The 21,884-nt window shown below is 32.2% G+C and overlaps 4 protein-coding genes across 4 annotated transcripts; 2 read left to right on the plus strand and 2 right to left on the minus strand.

Moving 5' to 3' along the window:
- Nucleotides 1-1,022: 1,022 nt before the first annotated feature.
- Nucleotides 1,023-2,679, plus strand: TRIADDRAFT_30609 (uncharacterized protein; the record flags this gene model as incomplete). The annotated part of the gene is made up of 4 exons (XM_002116187.1): nucleotides 1,023-1,217; nucleotides 1,433-1,675; nucleotides 1,712-1,964; nucleotides 2,300-2,679. Coding segments are annotated over 4 exons (1,071 nt in total), but the record flags the coding sequence as incomplete, so codon positions are not given.
- A 5,713-nt stretch (nucleotides 2,680-8,392) lies between these two features.
- TRIADDRAFT_30612 (uncharacterized protein) lies at nucleotides 8,393-10,067 on the plus strand (the record flags this gene model as incomplete). Its single annotated transcript, XM_002116188.1, has 3 exons — nucleotides 8,393-8,572; nucleotides 8,779-9,316; nucleotides 9,664-10,067. The coding sequence occupies 3 exons, from the start codon at nucleotides 8,393-8,395 to the stop codon at nucleotides 10,065-10,067; spliced, it is 1,122 nt and encodes a 373-aa protein (XP_002116224.1).
- A 1,539-nt stretch (nucleotides 10,068-11,606) lies between these two features.
- On the minus strand, nucleotides 11,607-13,998 carry TRIADDRAFT_60303 (uncharacterized protein; the record flags this gene model as incomplete). Its single annotated transcript, XM_002116289.1, has 8 exons — nucleotides 11,607-12,170; nucleotides 12,281-12,340; nucleotides 12,445-12,633; nucleotides 12,799-12,928; nucleotides 13,028-13,098; nucleotides 13,206-13,387; nucleotides 13,513-13,631; nucleotides 13,826-13,998. 8 exons carry the CDS (start codon nucleotides 13,996-13,998, stop codon nucleotides 11,607-11,609), a joined length of 1,488 nt encoding a protein of 495 aa, XP_002116325.1.
- A 2,207-nt stretch (nucleotides 13,999-16,205) lies between these two features.
- TRIADDRAFT_60304 (uncharacterized protein) lies at nucleotides 16,206-20,232 on the minus strand (the record flags this gene model as incomplete). The annotated part of the gene is made up of 12 exons (XM_002116290.1): nucleotides 16,206-16,891; nucleotides 16,961-17,092; nucleotides 17,171-17,334; nucleotides 17,419-17,520; nucleotides 18,285-18,360; nucleotides 18,455-18,593; nucleotides 18,693-18,754; nucleotides 18,943-19,022; nucleotides 19,165-19,238; nucleotides 19,673-19,718; nucleotides 19,852-19,972; nucleotides 20,154-20,232. 12 exons carry the CDS (start codon nucleotides 20,230-20,232, stop codon nucleotides 16,206-16,208), a joined length of 1,761 nt encoding a protein of 586 aa, XP_002116326.1.
- Nucleotides 20,233-21,884: the final 1,652 nt, after the last annotated feature.

The raw sequence follows: 21,884 nt of genomic DNA on the forward strand, positions 1-21,884 counted from the left end.
ACGGTGTTAATATTAGGATGGTTTCAAGCTAGCTTTCCCTGTATACAGTGATGGATTATTGGTAGTAACACAGACGGCTGGTAAGGGGCAACTATACGATGATGTCATTGGTCGCTATCCAAATTTACAGGTAGTGTAGGTAACAAGTTCAGAATGCTGCATTTGTTAAGCAAATCTGCTACAAGTACTTTTTTATTTGTTACCATAAGCATAAGGAACGAAGCATAGTGTCGTATAATTTAAAAAATTAAGTACCGAACCATAAAATTTAGAATTAGTACAGCTTTCTTATTTCTATAGCCGATCCTTTTGAAATACTTTGATGCTGCATTAGCTATTGCTTATGCGGTCAATAACCTACTCGACGATGGAGTAATCATCCAACCTGAAGGGATGAATTGTATAAGAGAATCCGTTGATCCGTGGCAGCATGGCAAAATTCTCTTAAAACGCATTAATTACGTTTGTATCAAATGCATCGGCTTAAAAATTTTATATAGTTAGATGAAACTTCTGACTAATTTACCTGTTAGTTATGCCATATGAGGTTTCTCTCAAATATTGATTGATATCTTTCGTTTTATTTCTCAAGGTCTTGAGCGCTGGTAATGAGATCACTTATGATAGCGTGTCTAAATTTCCGTTCGCAAGTAGTCTATATCCACCAAATGCGGCTTATGAGATATTTAATTTTCACTATCCGAACTGGATAAAGGTGCTAGCTTTGGGCAATATGATGACTACATAAGAACTCAAAGCATGTCATAATTTAAACTATTTTCCATATAATACATATATTAATGATTACCATCGCTGTAGGTTGGTAAATGGACAAACGTTCAAAGATTATTTCTAGACAAGAATAATACACGATTTTTGGGTCAGTCCTCGATTATATCAGATAGCGGATCTGCTATATTTGGAAAACATCTAATCGTGACCACAGTTATAGTATGTCATATTATTTTTTTATCAATACCGCTATATGTGCTTGTTCCCTTACTTTACATCGTTGCATATAGGAGGAACCATTTATGATGAAAAACAACAAAACAGGAAAACTTTCAGGATTTTTGGTCGAGCTACTTGAACAGTTAAGTTTAGATCTTGGTTTCACTTACACTTTACAATTTCAAGAAGATGGCCAATACGGTATTCCAGAATTGACCTCTGACGGTGTAAAATGGAGTGGAATGGTTGGCTCATTAATGCGGCGGGTAAGCTCATAAGACTAATACTTTCACTAATTACAATTAATAATAGATAGATAATTATATTTAAAGAGCAGAAATACTTAATGTAAAGTACTATATATGAACATGTATACAGCAGCAACTAAGAACTGAGCGAGCAGCTTTGCTACAAAACGTTAATATCACTACGCTTACTTGTAAGAGTATTTTTGATAATCATTATTATGTTGAAATGGTAGGAAGTAGATTTAGCAGTAGCTCCTTTGTCAATTACCAAGGAACGTGAATTGGTCATTGATTTTACAATGCCGTACTTGGAGAATGGTTATAAAATGTTAATGAAAAGACCTGAGTATCATTCTCCGTCAGTCTTTCAATGTTTTGCTCCATTAAGACCGTTGGTTTGGTTGATGATAGCGATCGCGATATTATTAATTTCCGTAACAGTAACTTGCATTCATTACTTTGGCCCGAAAGATTACGTCAATGAGCAGTTACATTTATTACCGAATTATCAGTACGGTGGCTTACCTTCTGAACAAGATATTCGAAATTGGGTCGAGGACAACAAGGCAGACATAAAGGCATTAAATCTTAGTAATAGTGTTTGGTCTACGTTAAGCGCATTTTTACAGCAAGGCACTAATTACAATCCAAGATCACTACCGTTGCGCTTCATTACTGCAATTTGGTGGTTAGCATGCACAATTATTATATCCACTTATACCGCCAACTTAGCCGCGTTCCTGACGGTTAATAGACTAGATCCAGGTAAATATATTTAAAACATGCAATTTCATTCATGAATGCGAATTTTTCATCGTTAATAGCCAGCAATGTTGCAACATTGTAAATATAAAAGGCAGTTGATCTTGTATGAGATACGTTGTGATAATAGATGGTTGAAAATAAAGTAATTTACTGACTGCTATAGGTAATATTGCGTAACATTTCGAGGTTTTAATCGCAGGACCATGGATAACTGATTACAGACTCCTCCAGCAGATTCCATAATTTCAGTTTAAATAAACTCGTCGCTTCTTCGAAAGCAAACCGTTAAATTTGTATTTCCTTACATAAAGATCTTCTCATTCTTTTTTTTTCAGAAATTACATCTTTACTTCAGCTATCGCAGCAACATAAAATCAAATATGGTTTACCTGCAGGAGGAAGTATACATAATCACTTTAGAACTTTAAATTATACACCTTATCCAGAGATGAGACCACATTTGAAGTTAGTCAATAATACTAATGAAGGAATCAAAGCTGCCAAGAAGGGTGGTTTCGTTTTTCTTTATGATGCTTCTACGTTAAATTATCTTGTTACTCAAGATTGCTCTCTGATAACCACTGGTCAGGAATTTATCAAGTCGAGCCATGCTCTAGGCTTACCACCAAACTCTCGCTATACCACGGAGATTACATTGGGCATATTAAATCTTCGAGTAAATGGATTTATTACAAAAGGGCTTGAACGTTGGTGAGTACGGTGTATATTATGAATTATCAATTCTGGTGAATGTTGTCAGTCTTACATTTAAATTGAGCTCATTAACAGAGAATTACTTTATTGAAATAGATATTATAGAAACTTCATATTTTTATTTTATTTGCGATGTGTAAGCTGGTTTTAATGTAATTTTTTGTTCAGGTACGGATCAAAAAGATGTCAAAATGCTGATCAGTCACCCAAAGCAAATTATCAAACAATTGGAGTTGAACATTTGGCTGGTGTCTTCTTAATAATTCTCTGTGGAATAGTTATAAGTTGGATAATTTTAGTTATACAATGGTATATCGCTGCATACCGCAATTTCAGAAGTAAATCCAAGGGTAATATGGAACATATGGTAGGTTGATACGTGACTAAGATGATGTCTATACCGCGAGTAATTTAAATTAATTGGTCCATAAGTTTGGTATTTAATTTAAAAACTAGTACAAAGTCACTTGCTACACTCTGATATTAATATTGATCTCATAATTAATTTTATAATATATATCGATATTTTAAAATTTGCTTGTACTATCATGTTAGCAAATTACATTACTAAAACTAATTTTAGGATTTTATATAAATTTTTATAGAAATCGAAGAACATTTTAGAGGCTTCGCGTAGAAGATTTGACCTAATATTACTTATTTTAAGATTAATGAATGCCTCGGATAGCGTTGTTACCAAAAAGCAAACGGCAGTGGAAGTCTGAAGTGATTCAATTTATTTCAATTTTAGTTACAGGGTGACAAGATCACTTACTTGTTTACTAGACACAACATTGTTAAGGAATCAGGAAACAGAAACTTCTGATTTTGCATTTGTTGCTATCGTAATTTTAGGATATCGGACGATCTCTTAAGATACAGAAATTAAGATTTGTGCTCTATTTGTGTAAAGGGTATGATAATTTAGTGTGGCATGTCACATTGTTAATAGATAATTAATAAAATACTTGACAGAAGAATTAATAATAGAAGCACGTTTAACTTCAGTTACGTAATTGTACATAACTAACTTTTTATAATACAATTAATGTTTGCAATGAAATCTATTATCGTAGCGCAGTCCCCAATCAGCTTAAGGTTAAGGTTATAAATTGTACAAAAATAGTGCAAATTAGAATTTGTTAAAGAAACGGTTTTATGCGAGAAAGTGAAATTTTTACTAGACACTGAATTTTTTTCTATAATGTTTTAAAAACACGTTATCACTTACCCTTCAAGGCACCTTATTTATTGAGTTATAACAGCGTGAAACTGTTATTCATCAAGTGATTATAATGCTTAATTCAAAATCACGAAAAGATAATATTGGCATTAATTGTCAGGCTTTGTAAGAGTGTCACTGCTATCGTGAGGCTTAGAATAAAAGTCCAATCGTTTTGGATATCAAACATTTATCTGATAATGTAAAGCGTAATTCCTTTTTAGTTTGATCACCTGAATATCATATTAGTGATAAATTAAGAATAATGGCTTATACTTTAACCACCGCAGTGAAATACTATGAATAATATCAATGCATGAGTCGTACAAGCTCTTACCTGTACGTTTGTATCTGAATTAGATGGTATCAGGGCGTAATATTAATAATTATGAAGTGACTAAATCGAGCTTTGATAACCAAGTATTGTTAAATTTCAAGTAGGCTCCGTTTACGAGATGTTATTACTGTTTTTAGCAGTATGATAGCATTTATGAAGTGACTACCTAAGTTTAATTTGCTTAGTTACCAAAATAGCGATAATTTTCAGACGTATAATTATAGTAATATACAGTAAACTTAGATCCTGTCAGTGTCATATTAGATTGACGGCACATTTTTGAAGAATATTTTTTTTATACAAAAGCTGACTTAATAATCACTTCCTTTCAATTTTATATAACCTTACAAGCCATTATTGTAGGCTACATAATCCGTCAATATTAATCACTTAGATATAGGAAAGGTTCAGCGTAACTTACGCAATCCTGCCATTACAAATCATAAAGTTACGCCCCAGTAATATTTCGTTACTATTATCATTTGTGTAATAGAGCAAGTTAAAAGATCAAAGATAAGAAAAAATGATGATGTACTTCCGCATTTGTATTTACTGTTAAGCCATATTACGTAAGTTTGGGTGTAGACTCCAATACTGGTCTTGAAGCAAGGGCTTTTGAAGTAAACAATAGGGTACAAAAGTTATAAAGTGCTATTAATTTAATCATCCTACTTGCTAAAGGATAATGGATTTGCAATCGAGCTGATTGGAGCTAGATAATTACATTACATTAAATCAATACAACGGAAAGCTGGATTTATGAAAGTTGTGTGAACAAATCCTCGCCTTGGCAATTACGTAAGATGCTATTGTACTAATGGTTGTTTCTCTCTCTTTCTATAAATAGGAAACATTCTTAGTTGATTAGAACTTTCAACTTTGATTTTTCCGTTCAATATAATTTTCGATAGAATATTGAATTTGGCTAGATCATATTTCATTTGTTTGCAAAAACTTATTGATGATTTTTGACGCTTTATATCGCTTGAAACCTAATCTTTAATAATATGGCTTCCAGCTTAACGTTTATCATTATGATTGCTGCTGCTGTATGGACAGCAACTGAAGCAGACTCTAAAATGAAGATAAAAATAGGTGAGCAATTTAAATTTCTTGATTTGCTATTGTGCGATAAAATTAACATTTTAACATTCTTGTAGTTTCTTTAAAGTTTGTTGCCGCTTTTGGTTCAAGCTTCTACGTTTATGCTATATTGAATCTGTTATTAAAGGATGTTATTGCATTGGATATTAAATTTACATTCGATAGCTTTAAATATTACCAATACCAGCTACCTTAGGTGATATAAAGAAGATTTTCAAGGAATATAAATTCAAAAATTGTTGAAACGTGTATTGCAGGGAATATGTATTGTAGACTACAATTTGTAGTCCATATTCGCATGCCATCGTCATTTTATAGTATTTACATTGATCGGAAGACAAACTTGTTTTTATAACTTCCATATTTTAAACTTTCTAGCTAGTAGTTGCGGAGTCTTTACTGTATGTAATAATTGTGATACATAACAAATTGCCTAAAATTACACTATATAATCAATACTTCCTGTATTGACCAACTTGTAGGAATATTTAAATGTTAAATTTTTATACAGGTGTGATACTGTCGAAAGAAATTAGCAGAGTTGAGAATGCTTTGAAGACAGCGGAACATTACATTAATAGTCATAAACTGCCAATCGAAACTCAAGTCAGTTTAAACATTGTCTATGCAAATTTCAGTGATCCTTTCGACAATATGAAGAAAGGTAGCTTTATAAATTTTAGAGACGCAATGCTTATAAATAATTAATTACTGATTGATTGCTTTGGATATTACAGAATTGGGGTCATAAATTATTTTTTATTTATTAATTACATTAATTTAATAATCTTTTGTAAGATCATATATCATAATTGCGTTCACTTGTAGCAATGACAATTTTAATAACTAGGATGCAAATTAGTGGAGGATGGCGTCGTTGCAGTTGTCGGACCATTACATTATCATGCCGTTAGATCACTTCAATGGATTTACTCCGCGTTACAAATACCTCATTTGGCGCCGTTAGCATCGGATGTGTCCGTGGTTAGAAATCCGAAATTAGACTTTCTCAGACGTTTGATACCATCAAATGACAAGATGTCGAAGGCTGTATCATCTATCTTTAATCACTACGGCTGGAAAAATGCGGCTTTGCTAGGATCTAAAACAGACTTCGGTAAGATTTCGTTAAAGTCCTTCAAACATCAAAGATATCACATAAATAATTCCTGTCTTGTGTGCCACTGAATATTATTGTGTGAAAACATAGCAATAAATGACTTGTCGTATTGTTGATCAATAATGCCTTCATTTGTATAGGGGTTAACACATTGACAGAATTTACACTCTCTGCTTTGAAAAATCGCTGGAAAATATCAAATTTTGAACTGTTTCAAATCAGGCATGATTCAACTATAATGAACTTGGAAGCTCACTTATTGAGGATTAAGACTTCAGGTAATTCGTATTATCTATGGTATCTTATTTACCGTTGATTGATTTATATTTTGTCTCTTTATCCATTATCACATTGCGTTTTTGATTTCTTACTGTTATTCTCATCTACAGTACTACATGGATTATCTTTTCAATTCTATTTTTCATTCTTCTATTGCACTCGTGATTAGGGCCAGAAATTGATGCTAATGATTTCGATTTGTTTGTAAATAATTTAATGCAGGCTCCAGAATAATCGTGTTAGCCACCGATATTAAACTTGGTGCAACTGTTTTAGAGAAAGCTAACAAACTGTCGATGCTTGAAAAGGGCTGGGCATGGATTGTGCTCACTGATCTTAATGACAAGGTGATTTCATTGATGAAATAAACATACTGTAATTAGATTTTGCACTTGTTAGGTGGTTACCCTTTTCAGCGTATGTTCACTTGCTCTGTATCGCGTATTACAGTATAACATAATCTTGTAATAAAATCGATCAAGCTAATTTTCATGGCAATATCAATGAGTTTTAATCTATCACCGCCCATAGAACGATTTATCTACTGTATCGCCTCAATATACCGATGGATTACTAGCTGTAGGAATAGCTGCCACTAAGGGCCGACTATTTGATGAGTTAACGGAATTATATCCAGATCTTCAGGTATACATCATATACGATTTTAATACCTTGCATACGAGATGAGCCATATATTAGGCCAAAATGATGGATAGTAGGCTGCTAAGGAAGTTTAAATTTCCTATTTCATCTTTCCGTTATCAATATATAGCCGATTTATCTAAAATACTTTGATGCTGTGGTGGCAGTTGCGTCTGCCGTAGATTACTTAAGGAAGGATGGAATCATTATTCAATCTGAAAGTATGTCTTGCATACATGAATTTTCAAAAGCATGGCAATATGGGAAGCTTCTTTTACAACGGATTGATCAAGTTTGTACAGCATAGATTTATAATGCATAAGCATAATTCATCATAGTAATAATTGCAATAGACGTCATAAGTATAAGTTGAGAAAATATCATTGGTATGTCTTGAAATCATGTTATATCATTCATAATTATTTTAAGATAATTGACCCTGTTACAAGTACCCACGGGAATAAGACGCTCTCCCCTTTTTCAACAATTATGGGTCAGTCATCTGAGAAATATGAAATATTTAATTGTCATGGCGCCGACTGGATACAGGTACTATGCTGATTTCTTGAACTAATTGATGCAGTAATTGAATAGTTACAGAATATGGGCGTAATTTACATCAAACCATTGCAGCTCTATGACTAGCAACATTATTTACTATATGTAGGTTGGCACTTGGTCGAATAATACTTTTGAGTGGAATGCTACTCTAACCTACTTTCCTGGCCGACCTCTGGTTGTACCTGATACCGGTTCGGCTTTATTGGGACGACATCTTCGAGTTATAACAATTAAAGTATGTATATTAATTTATTTTTGATACTGTTAATATTGCGACTTACAGAAATTGGTAATATTAAACTTTGCTTAGATAATAGATGGTATCTAAGGGTGCGATAATCAACGCGTGGAATGATCCTGAATTTATAAACTGATATCAATAATATGTAAATTTAAAATGACTTTAATTTAATGTTGCAATATTTATCAATTAGGAACCTCCATTTGTCATGATAGATGATGAAACAGGGAAACCTGTAGGAGTTATGATCGAATTACTGAAAAAGTTAAGTTTGGAATTAGGCTTTACGTACACAATAGAGTACCAAGATGATGGTCAATATGGAAGAACAAATTTGACTGCTGATGGCTTACGAGGGACTCATATGATCGGTAAAATAGTACGAAGAGTAAGTTAAAAGCCTGAAATTAACTATATTTAGTGCTATAGCGATAGCTATCGTTCGGAATATTCTAGCTGCTAGTGCCGTTCGTAGAGATCTTTGATCGTATAGGAATTCACTATGATAACTTAAAATGACGTTACCCTATATAGACTGGGAATGCTATATAAGCTATGTTTTATTCCAATAGTAATAAAAATTATGTCACTTAGGAAGTGGATCTTGCGCTTGTACCATTATCGATTACTGCAGAACTACAAGAACACATGGATTTTACAGTATCTGTTATGGAAAAAGGCATAAAAATATTACTTAATAAACCAAAATATCAGCCAATATCGATTGATCAATGTTTTACTCCCTTAAAGCCAATGGTTTGGTTCATGATCGCGGCCGCGTTGCTGTTAGTATCTGTAACAGTTACTTTTCAACATTATTTTAACCCGGCCGAATATACGAATCAACATTTAGATTCATTAATACCTGCAAGCTTTGACTATAGCCATCTACCCCCTGAAGAAGTCATTCACCAATGGGAAGATAGTTCTAAAGAAGTTTTACAAGCTTTAAACCTTGTCAATAGTATTTGGAATTCACTGGCTGCATTTTTACAACAAGGAAGCGACGTTACACCAAGGTCTTTTCCGTCACGATTAGTTACAGCAGTATGGTGGCTATCATGCACCATTATTATATCCACTTATACGGCCAATTTAGCAGCATTTCTGACGATCAATAGACTAACTCCAGGTGAATATTTGATTGCAGTAATGGCGCAAACACCTGCATATATATATATCCACAATTAAAATTTTTTTTTTAATTCATTATATTAATTCATTGCTTAAATTAATTGCTCTGATAGATACATGATAGTTGTAGTAAGTAATCACTTTAAATATCGAGCTATCTAGGTTAAGTATTCTACCTATATAGCTATTGAAATTAGAATAAAGGCTTCCATTAGCAATAAATTTGATACCATAGGGTAATCCTGTATGTGGAAATACACGTGAAAATGGCATAAACTAAAAAATAAATTTTTATTAAAATTTCTCGTTATTTTAAATTAATAGCGTTCTTTATCTTTGTTTTAGAAATTACCTCTTTAGTACAATTGTCTCAGCAGTACACAATAAAATATGGCGTCCTTAAAGAAGGAAGCACTAACAACTATTTTAACACATTAAAGAGCTCGCCTTATGCCGATATGAAACCATACCTTCACTTGTTTAATAATATTACTGAGGGAATCAAGGCTGTTAAGCACGGTAAATTTGCTTTTATAGCTGATTCAACTATATTAAGCTATCATGTTGCTCGAGATTGTTCGATCATGACTGTTGGTGCAGAAGCTCTTATCGTGGGTCATGGTTTGGGTTTACCGCTTAATTCACCTTATACCAAGCAACTATCAGAAGCTATATTAAAGCTTCGAATGAATGGTTTTATAAAAGATAAATTAAAGATCTGGCTCAAGTATGATCATTTGTACATGTAGCCGCTAGTGAATTTAAGTAGTTTAAATTCTGTAGTAATTTTGCATTTTTATTAAGTACCATAAAATTGCTTAGACATATCTTTACTTTCGAGAGAATATACATATACTAGTTGATATTTTTTCATATTAATGTAAATTCTTACAGATATATGCGAGCTGTGCTTTTAGCTAATAAAATTTAATGTTATCTAGGAACCGGTCTAACCCAAAATTATGTCTTTCACCTAATTCGAACTCAAATTCTGGTTTCCAGACTATCGGGGTGGAACATTTGGCAGGTGTTTTTTTGCTAATTGGTAGTACAATCGTCGTGAGCTTTGCTATTTTAATGACGCAGTGGGTGTTCGTAGCTTACCAAGACGGCAAAAAAATTGCGCATCATAATAGGCAACAAATGGTGAGTTAGTGTAATTATTGAAAAATGATATGTGATCGGTGTATTTTTGATTATATAGGACTAGTGTACCCAAGCGTATATAAATACCGCTGAAGATGTCTAGTGCACCCATCGCTCAATTTGCTTGTGTACCTTACTTGTACTTTTTTACTAATAATATCTACTGTAATATGCACATACACACAAACACACACACAAAATCTCTTTATATAATATAGATACCAGGTGCTTATGATTTGATATTACCAATATCATAATTGAAAAATATACCATAGTAATTATCATGATACTAGTAAAATGCGATTGCAGTTGTCTTGAATGAAATGTTGATTAAATTAGCGATGTAATATAGCTTATGCTGTAATATATGAGTATCTGTGCTTAACATTTGCTCTACAATGGTTTTAGAATTTTAAATACGTCTATCAAGCTCTTTATGGACGATTACATCTTATAATTAAGATCTTAAAATTACGATATATCCATCATGGTGGCATTTTACGAAGTGAGAGTAATGGAATAAAAGTCTAAGAGGAATATCATTATTCATATCATTTGCGCTGTTATGCAACAGAATTCGATATTTGAGTCTCAATTAATGAAAGATTAGATGAAGTGAAAGTCAATATTAGAAACTAAAACATAGATCAAATGATTACGATAATTCACATATGCAGAATGTTATAAATAAAATAAAAAATTAAGAGGATCAATATTCTTCTAGAAAACTAAATTGTCAATAAATTCACTTCTATTCATAGTAATTTATTATAGATCGTGAAGCAATGATGTAGGCAATTTTTTACTGATAAGCTGCAAACAAATTTATTGCTAAAGAAGTCTTATAATAGCAGTTAGCTTGATTTAAAAGTAATATAATACAAAATATATTAATAATTAATCGCTATTTCTAAAGAATACCATAATACCGTTGCAAGACACAAAGATTATTGATTTATAGTATGTCAAAGCTATGCTCCTTTTATTATGTGATAGAGCAAATAATTGATGCATATTTAGTTTTAAAGATATTCAAATATTTGATTAAATACTATGCTTCTAGTCTACAGTTGCTGCCAACGTATGGATTACTTTGTAGCTATTTACAATGATGTTCTACATTTAGCAGAATTAAAATGGATTTATTCAACAACTTTGATCAAATGAGCTGATTTACTAATAGCTCCAGCTGTTTTTCTACTCTTACTATCGAGGGCCTTTTTAGATACAGCTGAACGTTTTTTGGATAATACGTCGCCATGTGGTGTAAGTATACTGTCACTATGGCGTTCAACCTTAACTTTCGCTGCTGGGTTTGGTAGTTGATTTCGCGTCGCTAACGTAGCTTTTATCGTCGCTTTATTCTGGTTGTTAGTTTCTTTACTACGGTTATTTAAGTCAGTCACTAAATGTGGTTGCGCTGGCACATCGTTTGGTTGATGTATTTGCAAAGTCTGATTCTGTGTCCATTGTGAGACACTGTCCATGAACTCTTTGCTTATAGCTATACCAGGTTGAACATTATCACGATCAGGAGAAGCTTCTTCTTCTGAAGCCATAGCTGCTTCTTGGAACATGGTCATTGCCTCTAAATTTAATGCACAAACGCCACGCATAAAAGCTTTTTTCATCGTTTCTTCATAATGTTGTCTTTCCTTTTGCATTCGAGCAATTTCAGCTCTAGAGTCTTCATATTTCCTAGATAGCTAAAATAAATAAATGTAATATTGAAAAATTTGACGTGAAATCTCTTTTTACTTGCGATACATCTGCATGATTGATAAAATCAGGCTACATCGATGGACATTGGTCTTACTGCGGCTAACTTTTGTTCATATTCTTCTGTTAAAGCCATACATACTTCTTGTGCCCTAGCCTGTCGATTACATTAGTATTGAATTTATAAATGAACGATGTATTTGAATATGTCGGTGATTTATTAACAATATAAATACTGAGATCTACTTCAGTTATAAGTACCTGGCAAGACTTTTCTACTCGCTGTCTCCATTTAGCTTCTACAACTCCATGCCATGCAACCCATGCACGTCCCGCGATAGTTCGACGATAATGTTTAGTAGCTAACTTAGTAGCAAATGCTTCGCGCTTTTTATCAAATAAGTGCAATTTCCATTTGCAAAATTGTTGAGATAATGCTAAGCGTTCACGCTGTGAGATGAGAGAAAGGAAATTGTTTTAATAGATATTTATTTTTGCGGTGATAGTTCTATGTACGATCTATACTTATAGTGTCTACTACATATTCTTTGATTGCTGAAGTCATGCCACAATTTGATAAATTTTACTAAGGCTATAATTTTTATTCTTACTGACCTGTTTCTCTAATGCCTTGGTTAGATCGGATACAACACAGTCTTTTCTCTGTATTGAGTGTTCGTATGTGGATAATAATTCTTTTAAACTTTCAATCTCGCTGTTATATTTTTCTATTTCAATCACATGTCTGTTTGTAATTCAGATTATTATATTAGTTAACTTTAACTAGAGAAATTATTTTATACTTAATTGTACGATTAAACTACGTATCATGAACGTTATATACCTTTCTTTTTCCTCTTTGATCAACTCTTTATACTTACTTATAAGTCCTAGTTTAGATTGAGTGAATTCAGCCTGGAAAGATAGGTAAAAATCTTAGAATTTACTAGGTAGACTTAATGAAATATGCTCTAGCTTAAATGATTTATAAGATCAGTATGATAGCCTATTAATATTCGTACCAATATATTTCTTTTAAAGTCAAGACTCCAAGAATTCATTTGATTTTCTAATCTAGCTAAATCTGCATCAATTGATGGTGATTGCGCTTGACTTAGATTAGATAGTATCGAATTCTGACTATTTTCGCTATCTTCATCGCTGATTACTGTGACGAAACTCTTTTTAACACGTAAATTTTGTTCTAGAAGCAATAGAAATAATATTCCTCAGGCTTACATTCTTCGCAAATGTTATTGACAATTTCCTGTATGTTGCTATCGATCCATTTTTTAAATGGGGTAATTTTAAAATAAGCTTGATTTTTACCCTCGTCTTCATCTTCAGGATCTACGAAGTGGCGAATAACAGTTTCTTTTGGTGATGTATGATACCGTATATTTGTCATCTTTTCTGCAAGATTACTCTTGTCTTCTTGCTTATCATCGCTAGCCAATAAAAATTATGTGGTTAATCATCACTTGAACATAATATCTACCATTCATTTATCATAGGGTAAAACTGCATTGCCACGATAATAATTGAAATCGTACAGCATATAACAAATTACTACGGAGTAGAGATGATAAACTTGTTGATATTTGAATATACAAAAAGACAGCTAGTATCCTATCTAGCATACATTAATCCGTTGCTTTTATGAACTAACGGTACATTAGGGGTAACAACAGCATAGCGCAATAGTTCATCATATTCTTCTTGTAAGCGCGAAGAAACAGAACTTCCAGCACTATCTTCTGGTAGTAGAACGCTAGAAGATAGTTCATCGCTGCTATTTCCATCGGCAGCAGCCATATTTGAATCATTTAAACTTTAACGATTGGCCCAAGCTAAGTCAACCGTTGCTATAGTATTTAGGTACTTAGTCACGTGTCTTAAGCCTAGTTAATTACCCGCGCAAAGTTCTCATCTATTGTTTATTTATACTGTACAAGTTGGAGGATTACCTTGAGCTTTAGAATAGGAATAGAAATATTGGCATTATTTAGTGCTATATGATGCCTTATACTATAATTATACTCGATTTAAGGTGTATCTTGGCACTTTCTTGCCTCCGTATTCGTTAACGAAGTATCAAAAAATTGCTATATAGCTGCGATATAATTAGTATATTGCGGTAAAAACTAAATGTTCTAAGTACTACAATTTTATAAAAGTATTTGTAGCGGCCTATATGGTTAGAATAAGTTTTACTAATAGGATTATCTTAAGCTTTAAAATAGGAACATTGGCATTGTTTAGTACTATATAAAACTTTATACTATGACTGTACTCGATTCAGTACGTATCTGGATACTTTCTTGCCTCCGTACTCGTTCAAGAAGAATTAGCAAATTGCTATATAGCTGCGATATGATATATTGTGGCGATAACTAAATGTTCTGAGTACTATAATGCTATAAAAGTATTCGCTACAGCCTATATAGTTAGAATAAGTTTTACGAATAGGAGGATTATCTAGAGCTTTAAAACGGGAATATTGGTTTCGTTTGGTACTATATAATACTTTACTTTATACTGTGACTATACTCGATTCAGTGCGTATCTGGATACTTCCTTGCCTCCGTACTCTTTAAAGAAGTATTGGCAAATTGCTAAACAATTGAGATATAATCTATCATGGTAATATCTAAATGTTCTAAGCACTTTAACGTTGTAAAGTATTCGTCACGGCTTATACAGTTAGAATATGTTTTACGAATTGGAGAATATTTTGAGCTTTAGAATAGAAATATTGGCATTGTTTTGTGCTACATGACACTTTATAATTTAATCACACTCAATTTAGTGTGTATCTAGACACTTACTTCCCTCTGTACTCATTAAAAAGTAATAAAAAATAGCCATACAACTGAGATACAATGTATCGCAGCAATAACCAAATGTTCTTAGTATTAAATTGCTATAAGAATATTCGTTGCAAGCTATACAGTTAGAAAAGTTGTATAATGTACTCGTAAGGTTAAATATTATGGGCAACCCGAAATTTAGTAGTATTCCGAACTGTTAGAATATACAGTAAGTGTGATCGCATTCCTCAACGTTGAATATATGCATTACAGCTAGGTTATTATTCTAGATTTTAATCTACCCTCAGGTTAGTTAGTGGTAGTGAAATAGTTGATCACATATATGATATCGTGCTTTTGCACAGTATAGGAGATATAAGGGCAGTACATGTAAGTCTTAAATACGAATGTAGCAGCGAAGCTATCATGACAAATGCTAATATTCATGCCGAGTAGTAAAAGCAACAAATCACTTAAATGTAGGGCAGAATGGACAACATTTTATGCAGAGGGTTGTACAATTTTGATTGGGTAGTACCTGGTATTATTGATTCTTATCCTGGCTTTGATTAATTAGTAAAGTAATCGATTAATTAAGCTAACCGTATCACGTAAATAACTAAGATGGTGACTGCCAAAGCTTAGAGCTATTACAGATTGTGCGGTGCAAGATAAGGATCGCACCCTATCTTGAGTACTATAATCTATCCCACTAATGTAGGGAAAGGTTAACAGTTTTTCCAGTAGCTTTAAACATGAATATAGCAGCTATATTGTCTTTCTTGACCGCAATTTTATTTCAGATTATTATCTATATTATTTGGTTCTACATTTGAGGTAGTAAATAGTATTAAAACCTGTTAATATGTCTATTACAATACTCAATATGCTGAATAAAATTATGCCTTAAGTTATACGAACTTCACATGCGTATAACTATTCGTATTTATACTATTGATATTCGTGGCAATGAAATAGTCTTGTTTCATTTTATCAATGAAATTTTTTCTTACTATTACTGTGAATCTTTACTAGCATGAGCATGCTATCTCTCCGTTCTTATAATTTTTTAAACTCTAGGAATTATTTACACTATGAACATCAAAACAATGTCTTATTAAACTTAAAACCTGATAATTTATTTTTTGTCTACATTAGCGAATAAAAGCGTACTATGAGCACTCATATTCTATTTCTAAGTAATAAATACCTTTACAGCATATACACTACTTCATCCCGCTGCAGCTTTTCTCCGCTACTTATTTCTATATCAAGTGAATTATTATTCGATATTTCATCACTAACATTACTAGGTTCTAGAACTGAGGTTTTGTGATCTAGCTCGATATCTTTGTTAGAGGTTTGGATAGTAACTGGTATTTCATCAGCCTTCTGGCCATGGTTTTGCTGCTGTTTGTCATCGTGCTTTTCTATTAAGACGGAACTATCAGGGGATGTTCTATAGTTTTCAATGCTGCTATGATCAATTTCGATTTTAGCGGAAGTCAAGTGTTCCTGTTCAGGGTTTTGATCGTCTGACTGATTAGCCTTATTTTTGTCTTCAGCAGAGCCTGCAAAATCCATTGCCTGTGGGTTGTTTATATTCATATTTTCTTTCTGTCCACTATCAATAGTATTGAAATTACTGGGATTAGCTTTCTCTAACAGAGAATTCACGGATAGTCGTTTTTTTCTCACGGCTGCTTTGCTATCTTCTTTCTTCTCTAATTCTTCTATCTCTTTTAATTCTTCTAAGTACTGAGTGCGTAATTTGCGCAAATATTTGTTACGAATTAATCGTACTGCTAAATGCCAGTGATTAAAAGCCTTCTTATTTTCAATCTTATAATTGGATTGCTTTGGATTTTGCATGGAATATCTATCTTCTATCTCCGTTGCTAGAGATTTTAGACGATACTTAATTTAATATTTTAATCATTTTTCGTACAAAATGATTGCAGTCTCACCTGAATGAGGAGTATCCATAGCAGCAACACATTGATCGAATTCCTTGTTTAGCAGAATTTCGCAAAATGTTATAAGGACTGGATGGCAATGAAGATGTTCAACATATAAAAATCCTAAATAGCTATTGAATCCTAAATTGATTTTAAAGTTGAACGTGAGACTATTAGCAAAAGATGTTTATATTTATTCGTAATTAAGGAGTTATTAACCTGAATCAAACATCTGAAATGGCATCATCAATAAACTGTAGTCCATTCTTGGTAATAATATTAATCCAAGTATAGCTGCTTTGCCAATACGAAATAAGCAGGAAAATAGACCACACATGACATTGTAGAAGAAAATAAAGTAGGCAAAGTTATGGAAAAGTCGCCTACAGAAAAGAGCGATTGATTATATGATGAGAATTCACAAATATGCTCTTTTTGGCCAAAAATTGAGATTGGAAATGAAGTACCTGTTGTTTATACCATATGCTTTACCATATTCTAGGCTTAAGGCGTACTTACTAACCAAAAGCTGACTGAAGCTGACAATAAGCGCACAAGAAGCAATTGGTCTGTTTATAAATTTGTGAAATGAAAGTTAGCAATCGTTTTAGTAAGATTAGTAACGATATTGCTCTAATGATAATTAATAAGGTAATGAATTCTTTGCCTAACATTACAAATTCGAGAAACCAAGTACTAGCAGTTCCCGCCAGTGGATGAATGATGCAATAAATGACAAACATGATTGTAAGGAAAATAATTATTTGGATGATGGCGAATGCTAAAGATGTATAAAGTAAATTTTAGTCTTCCAACCTTATCGCATCGTGATTATAAAAAAATTATAGATCAACAATATTTACCCCATATCATATAGGAAATTTGATAGCCACAGTAGCAAATACTTGATCTCTAAACGATCGTAATATAAAAGTTACAGACTTAAATGCTATTATTAGATAAAGAATAAATCGGAATATAAATATTGTAGACTTCAATTCTATTTACTAGACAAGAAATTAATCAATAAGCGATGTTGAATGTAGAAAGATGTCATAAACTTACAAGAATACTGCCGAAAGAAGTAAAAGTGTCTACTGGAAGCATTGTTTTATCACCTCGATATAATTTCAGTTTATTCGTTCTGTTTGAAGTATAAAAATTAAATGTGAACATAAAAAGCGCTCACAAATTATGAATAGCAATAGTCAGTTTTAATTCTTAAAGAAAAGGACGTATTACAATAGTTTCAGTGTCAAATATTAATATTTTTCATAGCTATAATTTCAAATTGACTTTTACAGTATTCTGTATATGGAGGATATTACTTTACCTGTAGCGTATAAACATGGAAATCAAATAAATAGTATTTAAACAGCAGGACAGAATAATCCCTACTATCCATGCATCTATATTTAAAATAAATATGATTTATATATAGTTAACGACTGGAAAGAATTATTAATTCATTAAATGTATACGTATAATAACTTAGCATCTTACGTTTGCCGTTATATACAAACTGTAGGCTGCTTGCGTCGGAGACATTAAGAAGCAGTCTTAGGCCACGTGCATTTCTTCGAACCCAAAGTTCCATGGAACCAAAAATATTTGTTGTTATGTAACTATAAACCATTGTAAGCTGAATCATTTACAAAATGTTAGTTTTAATTATTTGCCTAAAAATTACGACAGTATTATCAGCAAGTAATACATCGTCTGATTAGAAAAACTATCCAACCTCATAAAGAGCGATTGCAGTAACAACGAAAGTACAGATTATCTTGGGTGGATATTTGAAATCTATTATTAGTTGAAAGTATATTATATGTATTAATACAAACATTTTCTAGCTCTATTTATCATCTTGAGTATACTAAATGCAGAAGAAATAATAATAGATTGCCGTAATATTATTCATTTCTAAACTGCAGCAATTGTAAACTAGACAAAGAGCAGTATAGATCAATTTTTCATCTGGATTAACTTACGTGGAATTGATTTATAAAGGAATCTATTGCAAAAAGTTTTTACGGAGTTAGGCTTCTGTGTTTGTTCAGGTTCCTTATTACTAAATTAAATACATGAAGGCCGCATGCGGCAATTATGTAGTTTAATTATTTCAATATAACGAGGTCTTCTCTGCAGTAATATTGAATTTAGGCGACATGGAAGTAATGGTATGATTATGATTAGCACTGCTATAAAATTACCTTTTTCGATTATTAAACAAGTGTTTAACATGCTTATACTGAAACTTTTGTAGTAAAATAGGTGGATAGGGCTCCTTATAAGAAGTATTAAGCAAGAATAATTTTAAAATATTTGTTCATTACGAGCTCACGTTTACTAAATCTGAATAATTAAACTTTATCAGACTAGCACTCTAAACCTAGCTTTGACTATAATAGTAGGAAATTAATTAGATAAGTCAGGCTTTCTACCGAATTGCTTTGCTTTCTTTTACTTCGGGCATAAATTTCAATACCCAATAAATATCCAAAGCGACATTGCAGCCATGTCAAGCATATAAAAATTGGCACATTGAACAGTATATTCGAGTAATCTCCTAGAAACTATACGAATATATGCAAATTACAGCCGTTAAAAATTATAAAAAAAAGGTGTAATCATCACAGTATTCGCTGAGAAATGTAACGTTGGAATGAATTATACACTATAGAGAATTATATATAATCTGCTGCTTTAGCTTGGGATTACCTTAAATGATGGGCATTCGTATACAGCTATTACATGGAAGGTAAATCTGCATTATATCAATCGAAAAGTGATAATTAGTAAATTGATTTGTTTAAATCAATATCAGCCTTAATAAGAATATTGATAGACGGATATGTAAACTATTTAAGGAGCTAGATAACATGATATGCTATCATTACATTTGAGTGTTGTAAGCGAAGCCCAGAAAGGATCCTAACAATCGAAAATCCGTCGTTAAACAGGCAAAAAGTGGATAATAAATTAGGGTAGCGCGGATGACCACAAAGATACCAATTAAGACTATAAGGCATCCAAAGATGTTGTCATTAGAATTATCATGCCTTGATTATGACGATTAATTCGGTATCATTGCTAATAGTACAGTAGTCTGCTGTTGTGCTATCTATGTAAATAACAAGCTTATATAATTTAAATACCATGAAATAGAAGCTACTGCATTTGATTTAAATCTGAGTTATACCTGAGACCCAACGACTTGGATGAAATGTTTGATTACTGAAGAGTGTTAATATTGCTGTTGTGGATACGCCGAAAGCCATCGCGTAGCCGAAGCGATTTTTACCTACTTCCAGTAAGTTTACTGGACTTCAATGTAGAAAAGTTTTCATCAGTCTTATAACTCATATATAGGCTAAAAAACTTTACAGAACGATAAATTAACATGGAACGGACATATTTTAAGTTAAGGATTTTTCCCACATTATCATCATGAACGTACTATATCAAACCAGGATAACCATGACAATATTTTCTCATATATTTTCTCTTATGCAACAAGGTTAGTACAAGGACGATTGAAGCCTGTAAACGAAATTATAAAGGGCCAGAAAGTATTATAACACACTAGTTTATTTAAATTTTTAGATAGAGTACAAGTATATTAAATATTTAAAAATATCTAATTGATAAATATTAAAGATAAAAATATTGATAACAATAGTAGATTAAAATTGTTTCGTTGCTGTTTCTAAGACTAGTACATTTAGAGGGTCATGGATGCAGAGAGATATTTGATATTTTAGACGTTAAGAATAGATGTTTAATTGATATCAAGAGAGTATTTATAAATATATTAACTATTACGATGTTGCTTATCCAGAGGGCATAATCAGATATGATCCCTGAAGAAAGTGCTAATAACCATCACTATCAAACGGTTATTGAGATTATTGTTGATGCCAAAAATTTAGAATATCAATCAGCTCATAAGAATTGCTTTACTAGAATTTAATCATCAATGAACTTAAAAATAGTGCCGAATTTATTTCAAGCTGATTATACACTTTGATATAGGTATTAAACCATTCATTACAATATAATTATTTGATTGATCTGTCATTTAAATGCTATAGTAGTACTAGGCCTGTGGATAAAATTATGCCTTCAAAATATCCCTTATAAATCGTTCAAGTAATTGCTACATTTTTATTTTAAATATATCTTTCGTAAAAATTCCTAGTATTAGTCTTTAGAGTAAGAGAAAAACTGTAGTAGTCTAAATTTAGTAGATCATTACATTTCTAATTTATTATACATTCTACTTCAACTTACCGCTACTGTAGTTTGCGCTGATATTATCACGGTGTCATTGAGATAATTGCTACACGTGAAGTTCGATGAACTGCAAGAGAAACAATATGAAACGCTCTATTAGTGAAGAAAATTCACTAACTTTCATATCCTAAATAAAGCTATAACTAATTAAATCAGCAACTACTCCAAATGATGGTCGATTTGCCTCCTAGTATTACGAGTGAATAAAGCACAGAAGTATCGCCGTCTCTTATTTTAATCGAGCTATGAGTTAATTTCTTAGTCCATCTTGAATCATAGGATTAGTAGGGTAACATGGAATGATAAAATAGTGAATGATTACGGCTCTAGCTCTAATATCTTTTCAAACATATCGTCATTATATGGCGGTATAACGTAATTAAATGTCATGGCCGTAACCAATACAATTCTCAGCCAGTCATTAAGTGCTCTGATTTAGCACATAAAGTTAATAATATTAACCAGACTATTCTATTATCTTCCAAAAGAAATGACTATATTAGCAATCTTAATTGATTCGATTCGATTAGATTTAAGTTTTAAGGAAAGATTGATCGCTGAAAACCTATTCATGGCGAAGCGGGTTTCTTCGTAAACTGGATTTCCTGAAACGTTGAATACGAATTTGAAAAGGCTG

This window comes from Trichoplax adhaerens, genomic scaffold, assembly GCF_000150275.1.
Source record: "Trichoplax adhaerens TRIADscaffold_14 genomic scaffold, whole genome shotgun sequence".
Taxonomy (NCBI): domain Eukaryota; kingdom Metazoa; phylum Placozoa; class Uniplacotomia; order Trichoplacea; family Trichoplacidae; genus Trichoplax; species Trichoplax adhaerens.